At 47.6% G+C, this 13,605-nt stretch overlaps 1 protein-coding gene across 31 annotated transcripts in view; it reads right to left on the bottom strand.

Moving 5' to 3' along the window:
* Mtss1 (MTSS I-BAR domain containing 1) overlaps positions 1–13,605 on the bottom strand; it is a 151,087-nt gene that overhangs the window by 18,671 nt on the left and 118,811 nt on the right. For 12 of the 31 annotated variants that reach the window (XM_016008937.2, XM_006990659.3, XM_076555730.1 and 9 more), the window contains one exon: positions 9,492–9,503. The exons of the other annotated variants lie outside the window; for them this stretch is intronic. In XM_016008937.2, the coding sequence (XP_015864423.1) occupies positions 9,492–9,503 (12 nt within the window). The remainder of the gene's footprint in view (positions 1–9,491; positions 9,504–13,605) is intronic. 31 annotated transcript variants of the gene reach the window in all.

The raw sequence follows: 13,605 nt of genomic DNA, 5'->3' as shown, positions 1-13,605 counted from the left end.
GATGATTTGTTTACGTTAATTGTATGTACGTGAGGATTTTGCCTGTGTGTATAGGTGTACCACACACATGCAGTACCCATTTCTGACAGAAGAGGGAGGGCTTCAGAAACCCTGGAACTAGAGTTACTGTTGGTGTGAGCTGCTTTGTGGGTGCTGAGAACTGAACCCAGGTCTCTGCTGACTTAGCTCTCCAGCTTCTGCAGAAGAAAAACTTTAAAATGACAGACTAGGACTGGGGAGATGTCTCAGTGATTAAAGTGCTTGTCACATAAGTAAGAAGATCAGAGTTCAAATCCCCAATAAGCTACTTCCATGATGGGTGGGCATAGCAGCCCACCTCTAGTTCCAGCCTCAGAAGATAGGGACAGGATCCTGAGTGAGCTCTTCGTAAAACTAACTGCAGAGACTAGGTCCAGGTTTGACTCATGGGTCTTACTTAAAAAAAAAAAAAAAAAAATACAATGGAAGAGCAATCAGAAAGACTCCCGAAGACAACCTTGAGCCTCTCCATACATGCATACATATATGCACACACATAAAACACACATGAAGAGCGTGTCTATAATTCTAAGGTAAGATTGCATCTTGACTTCCTGTCACAAGTTGTAATGTACGCATCTGGTTGTCATTAATAACAGTTCCAGCTGTGAAGGTGTGGGTCTGTAATCCTAGCCCTCAGATGGCTGAAGTGGGAGGCTCTGGAGTTTAAGGCCAGCCTGGGCTACATAACTCCTCTCAGAGAACTTAATGAAAATAAAGAATAATAGGCTTTAAAAATAAGGTATCTACCTAGGAAAGCAAAATGAGTGTATGATCAAATTTGGTAAATACACATCTAAATTACTCTACAATTATAGTGAAGTTGTTTTAAATATGTATTATGTTATAATTAAAGGACTTTAAAATTACAGCATTCTAAAGTAAGTACATGCTGTAAAGACTGCTCTAATTATGGTTATAGTGGGAACATTTCTATTTAGGACATATCAGACCGAAACACAATGATTATTTTTTAAATTCTCTAACATACCATATAATTATATTTTTATATTCATACATGGTATATTAAACATTAATAGATAATATACATTATCTATCAAGCACACATATATAATATATACATATGCAGAAAATAATTGCTGAAGAAATTGTTTCAAGTCCCAGTTGGAGGTACTGACTTTAAGTTGTCTGATTTTAGGTGTGCTGATTTGAGCACACCTGTCTCTTGGTGTCCCCAGGGGACTGGCTGCAGCATCTCCCCTTACAAGCTTAAGTCCCTAAGTCTATATATGAGTAGACTCACAGCCTCCCATAAACTTCAAACCATCTCTAGATTACATCATGCCTGATACCAAGTCCATGTTGTATCAACAGTTACTATATTAGGAACTAGTGGCAAGGAAAGTATGCATAGCATAGATGCAAATCTTCAGAACATTTCCACTGTGTGCTGACCTGGAATCTGCGGGTCCAGGGGGTTATCTACAAAAGCCATCACTTCCCTACAGTGAGCACTGGTGGGCGTCCACACTGCCACCTCAAGCACAGGCACTGCAGGGTGGTTTTTCTTTTTAAGGCTTATTTATTTTCATTTTATATGTATGAGTGTTTTGTCCACATGCATGCCTGAACACCATTTGGGTGTGCCTACAGAGAGGCCAGAAGAGGACGTCGGAACTCCTGGAACAGGAGTCAGAGAAGGCTGTGCGCCGCCATGGGGCTTGAACCCCAGTCCTCTGGAAGAGGAGCCAGTGCTCTTAACTGCCGAGTCATCTCTCCAGCCCCCAGGCTCGGACCGTTTCTGCTCCCACACAAACTCCTTGTCCCACACCTCTGCACCCTCCACCCTGGCTGTGCCACCACGATCTGAACGATGCAAGAACTTCCAAAGTGTCTCTCCAGTCACACTGGAGCCAGCCTGCCCAGAACGGCCTGAGCTGCTTTCCACAGGCAAATAACATCCTCTTTCTCAGCAGCTCCCACTGTTCTCAAGAAAAGCGCAGCGTCCAAGGTCCGAGAGCCTTAACAAAGCCTGCCCCCTGCCGGACTTGCAAGGGTCACTCCTGTCCACTCACAAGCTTGGCCTTCTCAGAACACTCTCTCCTCTTTCCCAGGGCTGGGCATTGTCCATCTTCCTGCGTGCATTTCCTCTTCCCCGCCTGTTCAACATCATCCTGTGATCCTACTTAGTTCTCCAGTCTTCAGGTAGCTCTGCCCCCGACCAGGATTCTCCTCCTTGGTCTCACAAGTTCTTTTTTCCTGTCCTCCACCACAGGGCTCTCCTTCAGATTCCCTGTGTTACTTCCCTGATTTATTAACTCAAGCTCAGTCTATCCTGCCGGTGGGAGAACTGGTAAAAACACTATGTTCTCGCCAGTGCCGTCTGAAGCTTCTCAGTTAGCACATTTGCCTGGCAGTCAGCAGGTACGCCAATCTCTCCAAAGGAATGAGATGCCGACATAACGCCACCGAGTGTGGACTCGACCACCGTGTTCTAAATGGCCTGAGAGCCAGCAAATTCTAGGACCAAGGAGCGGCCAACACGGGCAGCTTGGATGCCCTGGATGGCTTTCCAGACAAAATTCTCCAGCAAGGAACTACATTTGGCCTTTTCTGTAAAATAGAAGTCATCCGTAGCCTCCAGACAACCAACCCCCCAGAACCCCCCGGCTCCTCCAGTTTCAGGTCTTGACTTTACTCATGCTGGGGAATCCTGACCAGCAGTCAGGGGGCCCTTAGGAGTCCCCAGTGAGAAGTCGTTACTTTCTGCAGAAAATGCTCCTGAGCCACCACATTACAATACATGGGGAGCACACCGTGGGCCACAGAAGGAGCAGTTCGCACTGGGACTGACTGGGGTTCACGGGAGAGCTCGCAAGGCTTTCCGGAATGAAATCCCAGCAGCACCTACACTTTCCTCCCCTTCTTCACATGAACGTTCACGGCAGGAATCGGTAGCTTTGCCATGGGGAAACTGGAGCGAAGTGGTTTGCACAGGAACACCATTACCAGTGCCGAGTTACTGAGGGACCCAGCTAGACTCTAACCCGGGGCCTGCTCTGTCAGAACCCACACCCACTGTGCTTCCCGACCACAGCTCCTGGTGACGTCCAGAGCTCCACACCCTTCACCTAAGCGGCTGGATCAAAAAGCCAGGTGGTTACCTGGGACTGCCCATCCCCGACGCTGCAGCCCACCATGTTCAAGGGAAGCTCAGAGTTGCAAGGGGCCTTTGAAGAAACAACCTGAGGCCAAATCAGCTGCCGCATGCTAGTGAAACGGCCAAAGGCCTTTCTTCTTCCTGAGACAGACACTGAAGAAGCCACCCGAGTCCCACAAAACACCTCCCATCTGCCTGACACACATAAACGCTCCCCTTCGTCCTAACGCCTACCCTCCCACGTTTCCACCCCTCACAAACCAGAATGTGGCTTACAACCTGCTAACAACGGTCCTTCTGCTCTCCGTTTCAGTGGTCCAGGAAAACACTGGTACATCTATCTAACAATGGGTAGCATCGTACAGCCAATGAAATATGGGATATAAACACCGGCACTCGGGACACATCTGACGGAATGGAGGATACAAATACTGAAGCGGGCATTCAAGGCGACACTGGGAATTCCCCTTGCCTCTCAAAAGAGACCTGTCCTCACCATCCTACGCAAATCATCATCTACTCTCAATGCTCATAGCAGGTTTGACGATTACCAAAAGAAGAGGTGCCTAAAAACAACAAGGAATGCTACATATGTAGCCCACAGAGAATGTGAATAGAATCTAACAGGGCCCCGTTCTGTCCATGGGCTTCTATCTAATAAAACATCAACAAAAGAGTCGGTCTCTCCCCGTGTCTTCATATTTTTCATTCAGAAGGTGCTGGGTCGTCATCTAAGACTAACAGTGACTTCTCTCTTTTTAACCTGCATGTGTGTCACAGGGCACCAACTGGCCAGCCACCTTAGCTCCTAATCCACCCACGCCACCTCCCCAGTGCTGTAGTCTAAGTGGGCACGACCATGCCATCTTCCAGAAGGACATGGCTAGGCATCAGGCATTGTGGCTGACACCTCCCAGACACCCATAAGGTACAAATGAAGGCAACAGCAATGCACAACGAGCCCAGCTTCCAGCCACAGATTCCCCCTGGGCCCTCTGCACTACCTCATCCTTCTGGAAGGAACACTTACTGGCCACCCACGCACCCATCTCTTCATAGTTTACCCTCCAGCATTTTCTAAGCACTGCCTCCTCCCGGAAGCCCAGACAATTCCTTCTCTGTACTCACAGAACACTTCCTCCATAGCAAGCTGGAGCACGGATATCACAGTTTGTAAGATGTCACAGTGCTGTGGTTTCTTAGAAAATGACACACATACTCATCCTGGTATTCGTCCCAGTGCCTAGCACAGAGAGAGAGCTTCAAAAGCCCTCGGGGTTTCCTCAGTGACTGGTGATACAATGAGTTGTCAGAAGAGGGGCCTCAACAGCTCAAACTGAGGGGGCTGACTGCCAGGAAAAACCAGCCCCTTCATTAGAAGGTTGGGGCACTCAGCTCCAACCCCTGACCTCAGGAGAGGAGGGCCAGAGAATGACTTCAGCCAACAGTGCCCAATCCCGCCTCTATGCCCAAGCTTCTCCCAAACCTCCACAAAACACCTGGGGGCCCTCTTAGCATGTGAATGTCCTAATAAGCTGGGAGGAAACACCAGAGCTTTGTGACCACCCATGCCGTCCCCACTGTCAATCACTTCACCGAGGCTGTTCATGGGTCTCAGAGAGTAAGCATTTCTCCGTGGGAAAAGCGCATGCTCTGTCAGCCCGAGGACTTGAGTTGGGAATGATGGCACACACCGGAAACCTCAGCGCTGGGGGAGGGGGAGGGCGTGGAGGGGGGGAACGACGATGACAGAGACAGGTGAATCCTGGGACTGGCTGGGAAGTCAATCCAGCTGAAACAAGTTCAGTGAGAGACTGTCCCCAAAAGTGGAACATGACAGGAAAAGAACCTGGCATCGACCTGTGACAGGTGCACACACCAGCAAGAAAACCTATGTGCGCACGCGCACACACACACCATGCATGGAGTTAGTAATCCATGCATGTGGGAAAAGTATCCAACTCCTCTTATGGCTCCACAAAGTAAACACACATTCCTGGCCTCTGAATGCAGCCACCAGGAAAGTAGGTTACAAGGAACTTCTACAACAGTCTCCCAGAGTCACAGGTAGCACTCAAGGGACCATGTCACGGTGATACTGCAGGGAAAGGGACATCATAGGTTGAGTCTGGCTTGTCTCTCCCTAGGGGCTCAGCTGTTCAACATATCCCACAAGTGCCTAGGCCTCTGAGGACAGCACACTTCATCTGACAAGCTCCTGGCCTATGCTCTTCACTTTGCATTTCTGCATAAGAATGAAGGCACCAGGTCAGGTCTAAAGGAGGGGCTAAGATCCATCCCTAAGTGGCTCCTCCATCCCCTCTCCAGGAAGTAGGCTCCCAGCATCATCACTCCCAAAAGATCACTCAAGGAACTCAAGACCCTTTCATCCAGCTGTGCACCACTGAGGCACAGCTAGCCATCCTGATCATAGGTTTCAGGGTCACTCTGGGCATGACACCCGTGCACAGGTGTGCAGGAGAAATGATCATGTGGACTCATGCCTGTGCTGGATGTAATGGGGTAGGACTCACTGCTGGCATCGGGAAGAGGTAAGCGGGCAGGGGTCTTTTTCAGGAAAGGAAGGATGATACCGGATGACACACGGTCCAGTCTGGAGTCTGATAGGAAATGAAGCCCAGAGAGGGAGCTAGGCTAGAGGCAAGTCAATTAGTATGGTAGAAGCCATGAAGCCATCAGGAGCCATTGATACTTTTTTGTTGTTGTTGTTGTTTGTTTGTTTTGTTTATTAAGACAGGGTTTCTATGTGTAACAGCTCCGATTGTCCTGCAACTTGCTTCGTAGTCCTGGCCTCGAACTCACAAAGATCCACCTGCCTCTGCCTCCCGAGTGCTGGGATTAAAGGCGTGTGCCAACACCTGCCACTGATGTTCTTACCTATATGCAGAGAACTCTGGTTAGGACTACAGCTTGCCTCAAAGGTACCCTTGAGGTATGACACACAGTTGCACCCCCACCCAGGACACCCTCTGAGACATGTCTAGCCTGCACCAGTGTCCCAAGGTCCTAACTACATGGTAACAGCCTTGTCTGCACCATTTGGTCCCCTGAGCCTAAAAATACCTCTCTTGCTCCCTTCCCCTCTGGTCCATTATACCTTTTGCTTACATCATCACAGCATTGAGCATATCACCAGCTCAAATGCTGCCTTGAGGGAGAGCTTGAGTGTTTCTCCTCCCAAGACAAACTCACTTGTAATGAAGCAATCCCTTCCAATGTGAAGGTTCCTACAGCAGTGCATGATTATGTAGGGACCTGAGGTTCAAGACAGTCTCACACACACACACACACACACACACACACACACACACACACACACGCACACGCACACGCGCACACGCACACGCACACGCACACGCACGCGCACACGCACACGCACGCACACGCGCGCGCACACGCACGCACACACACACACAGGTTCAAGACAGTCACACACATACACACACACACGCACACACACACACAACTCAAGTCAACCCTCCTATGAGCTCCATATGCATATAGAATGTTAAGTATACAAAATGTGTGTGTCCCTCTGTTGTGGTTCCCAATTTTGCATATCTAGGTATTTTGATGGGTGTGCGAATGTGTGTGTTTCTGCATCTGTTTCTTGTGCTTTTTCTTTGGCTGTTTTGTTTGTTGTTTGTCCTAAAATTTGTCTGTTTTTACTTTATTTTATTTTTAGATGCCTGGTTGTGTTTTAATGAGAGAGAGAAAGGGCTCTGCAGCCAGGCAGTGGTGGCACCACACTTTAAGCCCAGGACTCCGGAGGCAGAGGCAGGTAGATCTCTATGAGTTCGAGGTCAGCCTGGTCTACAGAGTGAGCTCCAGGACAGCCAGGGCTCTTACACAGAGAAACTTTAATGTCTCAAAAAAAAAGGGGGGGGGTCAATTTTCAATTAAAAAACAAAACAAAGCCGGTCCACGGTGGCACACGCCTTTAATCCCAGCACTCGGGAGGCAGAGGCAGGTGGGTCTCTGTGAGTTTGAGGCCAGCCTGGGCTACCAAGTGAGTTCCAAGAAAGGCGCAAAGCTACACAGAGAAACCCTGTCTCAAAAAACAAAACAAAACAAAACAAAAATCAAAACTGAAGCTGTTGGGGTTTTTTTCCCCTTTGTTTACTGAGCGGTGGCAAAGGGTTAGGGGACAGAGCCAGGGCTTAGTGTATGCTAAGCAAATGCTCTACCACTGCGCAACACTGACAAACCCCAAGGACTTGCAATTGTCATAAAACTGCTAAAATGAAGATAGTTTTACCTTCCAACGTGCCTTAAAGCTCATGTGGTCTTTCCTTGTCTCTGTGCCCAGACACTGTGACTGATACACTGAGCTCCCCCTTTCCCTAGGAACTGCCTATACCAGACAGGGAACTAACAAGGGTTGCAGAGCTATCCCTCCAAGTGAGCCGAATCTCATCTGTGGTTTCTTCATTCCAAACTTACCTTTTATCAATTCAAACAAAATGTTGTTTACCCCATGTACTGATTACACCAGGCTGGAAAGCTTATAAAACTAGATGATCCAGCTAGGCGCTCGCTGGAGGCACACACCTTTAATCCCAGCACTCGGGAGGCAGAGGCAGGAACTCGAGGCCAGCCTGGACTACAGAGTAAGTTCCAGGACAGCCAGGACTACACAGGGAAACCCTGTCTCAAAACAAAAAAAGAAAACTTGACAGTCAATCAGAAGATCCATGTGTTGTGATTCGGTTTATACGAAATGTCCAGAAGGGGTGAATACAGACAGAAAGCAGGTGGGCGGCCATCAGGAACTGGAAGCTGGAGACGTTGGCAGAGGAGTGAGGAGAAGGCATGAAGTGTCTGTGGGAACGGCAAAACTGTCCTGAAATTAGACAGTGGGTTTGGCTGCACAGCACTGTGGATACATAAATGCCACCAAGAGAGATTGTTACCGAAATAAGCAAAAATACGGCTGTGTCATACTTTGCTTCTCTCCAAAGGTTAACTAAAAATCTGTTTATCATGTTTTCATAGTCACAATACTGACACCAGGAAGAGATTATCCTTTTTAAACTAACCCAACGGCACCACAAAATAACCAAGAGGTGGGTTCCTGTCCCCACCAAGAGCTACCTGTCAAGGAGACTGTTAGGATTCCTAGCCACTCCCCTAGCTTCATGACTGCCAGGTGGGCTGGTGAAGATGCTTAGTCATCCCAGGGCCTTACCATGTGCTGCGTGATCACGTAACATGCATGCAGCGTGATCACGTAATCTCTGTGCATGCGTGGCGTAGGTATGTAAGCCCATATGCACATGTGGGGGGAATCTATAAAAGTGGGTTCCACATATTCCTCCCCTCTCTTCCTTCACAATCTTTCCACAGGCCTAAGCACCCCCCTTCTGTTCCTTCTTTTAATAACCTCTTATAGTGGGTTTTGTTGTACCTTGTGGCTTTTCTCACACGGTAAACAGCGCTGCTTAATGAATAACATTGTACCGCTTGATAAATAACAGACTCACGTAGATGGAGTTTATAGATGACAGAATTCAATGCAGATGCTTCTTGGGAGCTCAGAGAACAGTGGGACACTCCAGAAAGAAAGCCATACAGACACCTCACAGATACTTTCGCAAGATGGAGTGAAACCAGGGAGACACCAAAGCAGTTTAGTATCATGTTCACCCACAGAAAGGTTCACATTTGACCAAGAAAATCACTTAGAAGATCGGGTTTAAAGATACAAAGCCTTAGAAAGGAAGCATTTTACAAACTGCCAAAATAAAAAAAGACTTCTGTTCTTATTGTTGTTGTAAGACAATTGGTTTTAGAAAGGGTTGTATTGTATAATTCGGGGTAGACAAGACAATTCTGTAAGCTCAACAATACCACATCTGACTCGGGAATTCTTTGGAGGTGGTATTTCGTGTCACATTTGTTTTGCATATGGAATCAACAAATATACTCATATCTACTAAGGCACATATGCATGGATATAGAAATATATTGACTTCCTATGCAAGGGTGTATTTAATGAATTTGGTAGGTTCTTTCTTAGAAGAATCTAATACTGACTTACAAAGACCTAATAGATCATATGGTGCTGACAGTGTCAATGGCCAAGCACTGATTAAAACACACACACACACACACACACACACACACACACACACACACACACACACACACACAATTTCCTTCAAGCTATGAGAAATTAAATTAGGCACAAGTGATTATTCTGAGCCAGCAGGAAAACGTGGATAGCTAGCATAGATCTGAACAACAGTTAAAGGCTCACAGCAAGGACCACACCGTAACCAGCCACCAGAGATCTGGGATGTCGACTTACCCTGAGCATCCACTGGCGGGGCACACGGTGAGCAAGTGCAGGACACACAATTGACACGGAAAGGAAAACAATAACGTCAAACTGGTATCGGAGCAGCGCCCGCCTGACCTTCTGCCCATGGTCAGCAGCTGCTGGCTGGCACATTTTCATTCCAACGATCAGCCCCACAACCTCCAGAAGCTACAAGCCCAAGCCCCCGTCTCCTGCCTGGCCAATAGCCTTCCTTCTTAGTCACTCCTTCTCAAGTCCTCCTCGCCTTCCTACTTGGTACTTTGCACAACCAGAGGATAAGGGTTAACAAGAGAGAAAGAATACATGCTCAGCAAGAAAACCTTTCACGTGGGAGTTATCAAAATTTGGGAGGGAGGGGGGACTACAGCGTTCTAACATCACAGTGGGATGATAAAAAAAATTAAGGAATGTAAATTTTGAATACAATAGTAAACATTCTAATTGTGTGGAACTCTGTGCCTCCCCCCACTCCCCATCCCAGAATTCCCAGTATTTATAACCTTGGCTTTGCAGATGCTGGTGGGGAAAAAAAGCAAAACAAAAAACAAGAATCCACCTATTTAAAGGGCTAATATCAGCTGGGCTGTGGTAGCAAACACCTTTAATCCCAGCACTTGGGAGGCAGAGGCAGGCAGATCTCTATGAATCCGTGGCCAGCCTGATCTACAAAGTGAGTTCCAGGACGGCCACGGACAAACCATTTCTGGTTACAGTTGGAAACAAGGACTCACCATAAGTCAGTCTTTAATTGTACTTTTATTGTTTTGCCATGCTGAAGACTGAACGCAGGGCCTTGTGCATACTAGCCAACCGCTCCCCTCCTAAGCTACATTCTCAAACCGATTTTTAAATTCAAATTAATAAAACATGTGCTGAGGGAAACTTGCCTGCATGTGGGTTTGACTCAGAAACACCCCTTCACACACACACACACACACACACACACACACACACACACACACACAATGATAGTAACACGAAGGTTAGTTGATGAGAAGTAAGGATACCAGTTTCACACAGTAACACATTAGAAGCAGATACGCAGCTTAACGCACCCTGTTTCAGATCCTGTTACTTCACAGTTGGGATCCTAAAGACTTGAGCAGGAAATGTGCCCAAGTTACCCCACTCGGAGGTCAAGACCCCTGGGCCAGCTCCACATCACTTCTCCAGCTTCCTGGGGCCTGGTCTCCTTCACGTTTTATGAATGCTGGCTCTGCCCTACGCCCTTGACCCAGCGCCTTAGCCGGGAACTTCCCTGATGTGAAGGTCAAGCCACCTTTCTCTGGACCCTTGCTCTTGGCTTTGTGGGCACTTGACAAGCCTGCCTTTGAGGAGGAGAAGAAAGCCTGGTACAGTTATCCATAGATGGAGAAGATCCCAAGTCTGTGTAAAATGATGTCACGTGACAGAAGACATACCACTTAAAGTGTCTGCAACAGAAATATTGAGACACTGTTAGATCATAATCACCAAGCTCTACAGTTCAAAGAGAGCCGAATTAAAAAAAAACAAAACGTGGTAAACAATTATGTTTGCCAAGTAAGAAGCAGGGGGATAAAGTTGTTTACAAGCCACATCTGTATCAAGTGTCTGCCGCTGTCAACGACAAGGCTAATGCCAGGCTGATCTGTACAAAGGCATTTGAAATCTCCCAATGGAACATAAGAACTACCGGATCACAGATCAGTTTCTGAAAAACATGCACGGGAAAGCTGCCTGACGGCATCGGAGAGCAGCCAGGGATGCTGACTGCATGCGTCGGGCTCAGTTCTATCAGGACACACAGAACCACGGGGCTGCGGCTGCCACCTACCCCAGCTGACTAACATTTCACAAGCAGAGTCCAGGCACCTGTCACTTGAAGAGCGTGAACCTTCTCAACTCAAGGGGTCTTGACCAGAATGGGAAACTTCAGCTAACCAGAACCTCCACACAACTAGCCTCAGATTTCCTCCCACCCTTAAACAACGGCTCTTCCATCCTATCCTCTGCTCAGACACCTGCTAGGAGAGCACCCCTCAAGATCCCGACAGAATCATGACCCTAGATCCTTTTGGAAGGCTGTGCTACCCCCAATCATTCAAATGTAAGTCTAAAAATATACTTAGATGATTTGTGGGGTGGGGTGGGGGGTGACAAAGAATCAAACTTGTGTTCTGATTGTCCTTTAGGTAACTAGGAAATCATCCAGAACGCTGCAAGCAGCTGGGCCCGCTGGTTCTGAGGACACCTCATCTGGAGAGGAGACCCTGTTAGGACTTTCAAGGCAGTACTTCAGAAGCCCTGATCACAGCCTCCACTCTCTCAGCCTCAGGCCCAAATGCCTCAAGAAACCTCGTAATTCGATGCCAATTATCCCCAAGTCCCAAGGCCAGGCACAATTCATGTTTGGCACAGCCCAGCACCCTGAGTCCTGAATCACCTTCTCTAGCCTGGATGTACTGCTCATTAGTGCCCAGGCAGCCTGCACCAGCCAGCACTGGGCAGGTCTAACTGCCACAACCTCCTCTAATGGTCCACTGTGACCAAGTCATCAGGCTGCACCCGGAGATCCAAATTCTGCTAATTGGACAATGCCAGTGACTTTGAGCAGCAGTCGAAAACCCTCTCGGGTCTATGCAGGGCTTAGAGCAAATGGATTCTCTCTACATCCAGGAACTTGAGGCCTCTGACAAGAGAATTCTGAAAGAGATGAGGGGAACAGCTACCTCTCCCTTATCCTTTCAATAGGCTCCCAAACCTTCTCTAAGGCTAAGGCTCACTCCTGGACCACCTCTTCGAGATCATGACCACTCCTATTTCAGAGCTGCCAAGCTGAAACCAGGTGGACAGTCTGCTCTTCCAGGGGCCTCAGCCTGATGGACTACAGTAGTCACGACTGTCTCCTGCAGACTCATTCAAACAACATGGGCTGTAAGTCCTATGACTCGTCAAATGCCAGGTGCCCTCACCAGAGAGAGTAAGAAGTTGAGACACACAAGCCCCACAACACACATCGCAGAGAAACTACAGCAGCCAAGAAGGACAGAAAACCTTGAGTGTCTCAGAAAACGCCACCACACTCGTCTTGAAGTGGGCACAGGGTATTTGTGACAACTGGAGGGAAGGGGCCCTTTAAAAAAATGTCAAGAGTTTTATGTAGCCATCACCTCCTCCCACAGCTGCCCACCCCCATCTCACCTGTGGAAACGGGTTTTGTTTTCATTCTAAATAATCACTGCTTAGTGATGAAAGAGAAAATTGAGGGTTGGTTGGGGGATCTCTCCCTAAAAAGGTTGCTTTGAACACCCTTTAGCACTCACTGTCGCCCATGAAGCAGCCTGCAAAGAAGAGCCCATCTTATCAGCTGAGATACAACAAACTGAAAAAAAGGAACAAGAATTGCTGCTCTCTCCTGTAGATGGAACAGTCTTATTAACAAGAAACACAGAGCCAAATGCAGAGTTAAAAGCCTAAGAAGCCAGAGCAGTAGCTAAGAGCTGAGACTAAAAACCCTTTCTTACCCCCTTACTGCTGCTGCCGTCCGTTCCTGCTGAAAGAGACTACTTCCTGTGTGTCTGTCTTTTAATTGACTTTCTGTTCTGCCTTCTAATTGGTTGTAAAACCAACCACATGACCTCCTCCTCACTGCCCGTCTATACAGACCTTCAGGTCTTCTATGGTTGGTATTGAGATTAAAGGCGTATCTCCAAGCTGGTGGTGTCCTTGAACACAGAGATCTGCCTGTCATGTGATTGGGATTAAGGGCGTGTGCTACCACTGCCAGACTTCTGCTATGGCTTGCTATAGCTTGCTATATTGCTAACCTCTGACATCCAGGTAACTTTATTTATTAACATACAAATAAAATCACATTTCAGTACAAATAAAATATCACCATATTTCTCCCTTTCTATTTTAATAAAAAGAAAAAGGGGAAATGTGGTGGTATTGTGTTCTCCAAAATATTGTACACTCTAATAAACTTATCTGGGGTCAGAGAACAGAACAGCCACAATATTAAACAGAGGTTAGGCAGTGGTAGCACACGCCTTTAATCCTAGCATTCCAGAGGCAGAGATCCGCCTGGATCACTGTGAGTTCAAGGCCATACAGGGAA

This window comes from Peromyscus maniculatus, chromosome 20 (assembly GCF_049852395.1).
Source record: "Peromyscus maniculatus bairdii isolate BWxNUB_F1_BW_parent chromosome 20, HU_Pman_BW_mat_3.1, whole genome shotgun sequence".
Classification (NCBI taxonomy): domain Eukaryota; kingdom Metazoa; phylum Chordata; class Mammalia; order Rodentia; family Cricetidae; genus Peromyscus; species Peromyscus maniculatus.
This window is presented reverse-complemented; position numbering and strand designations above follow the sequence as displayed.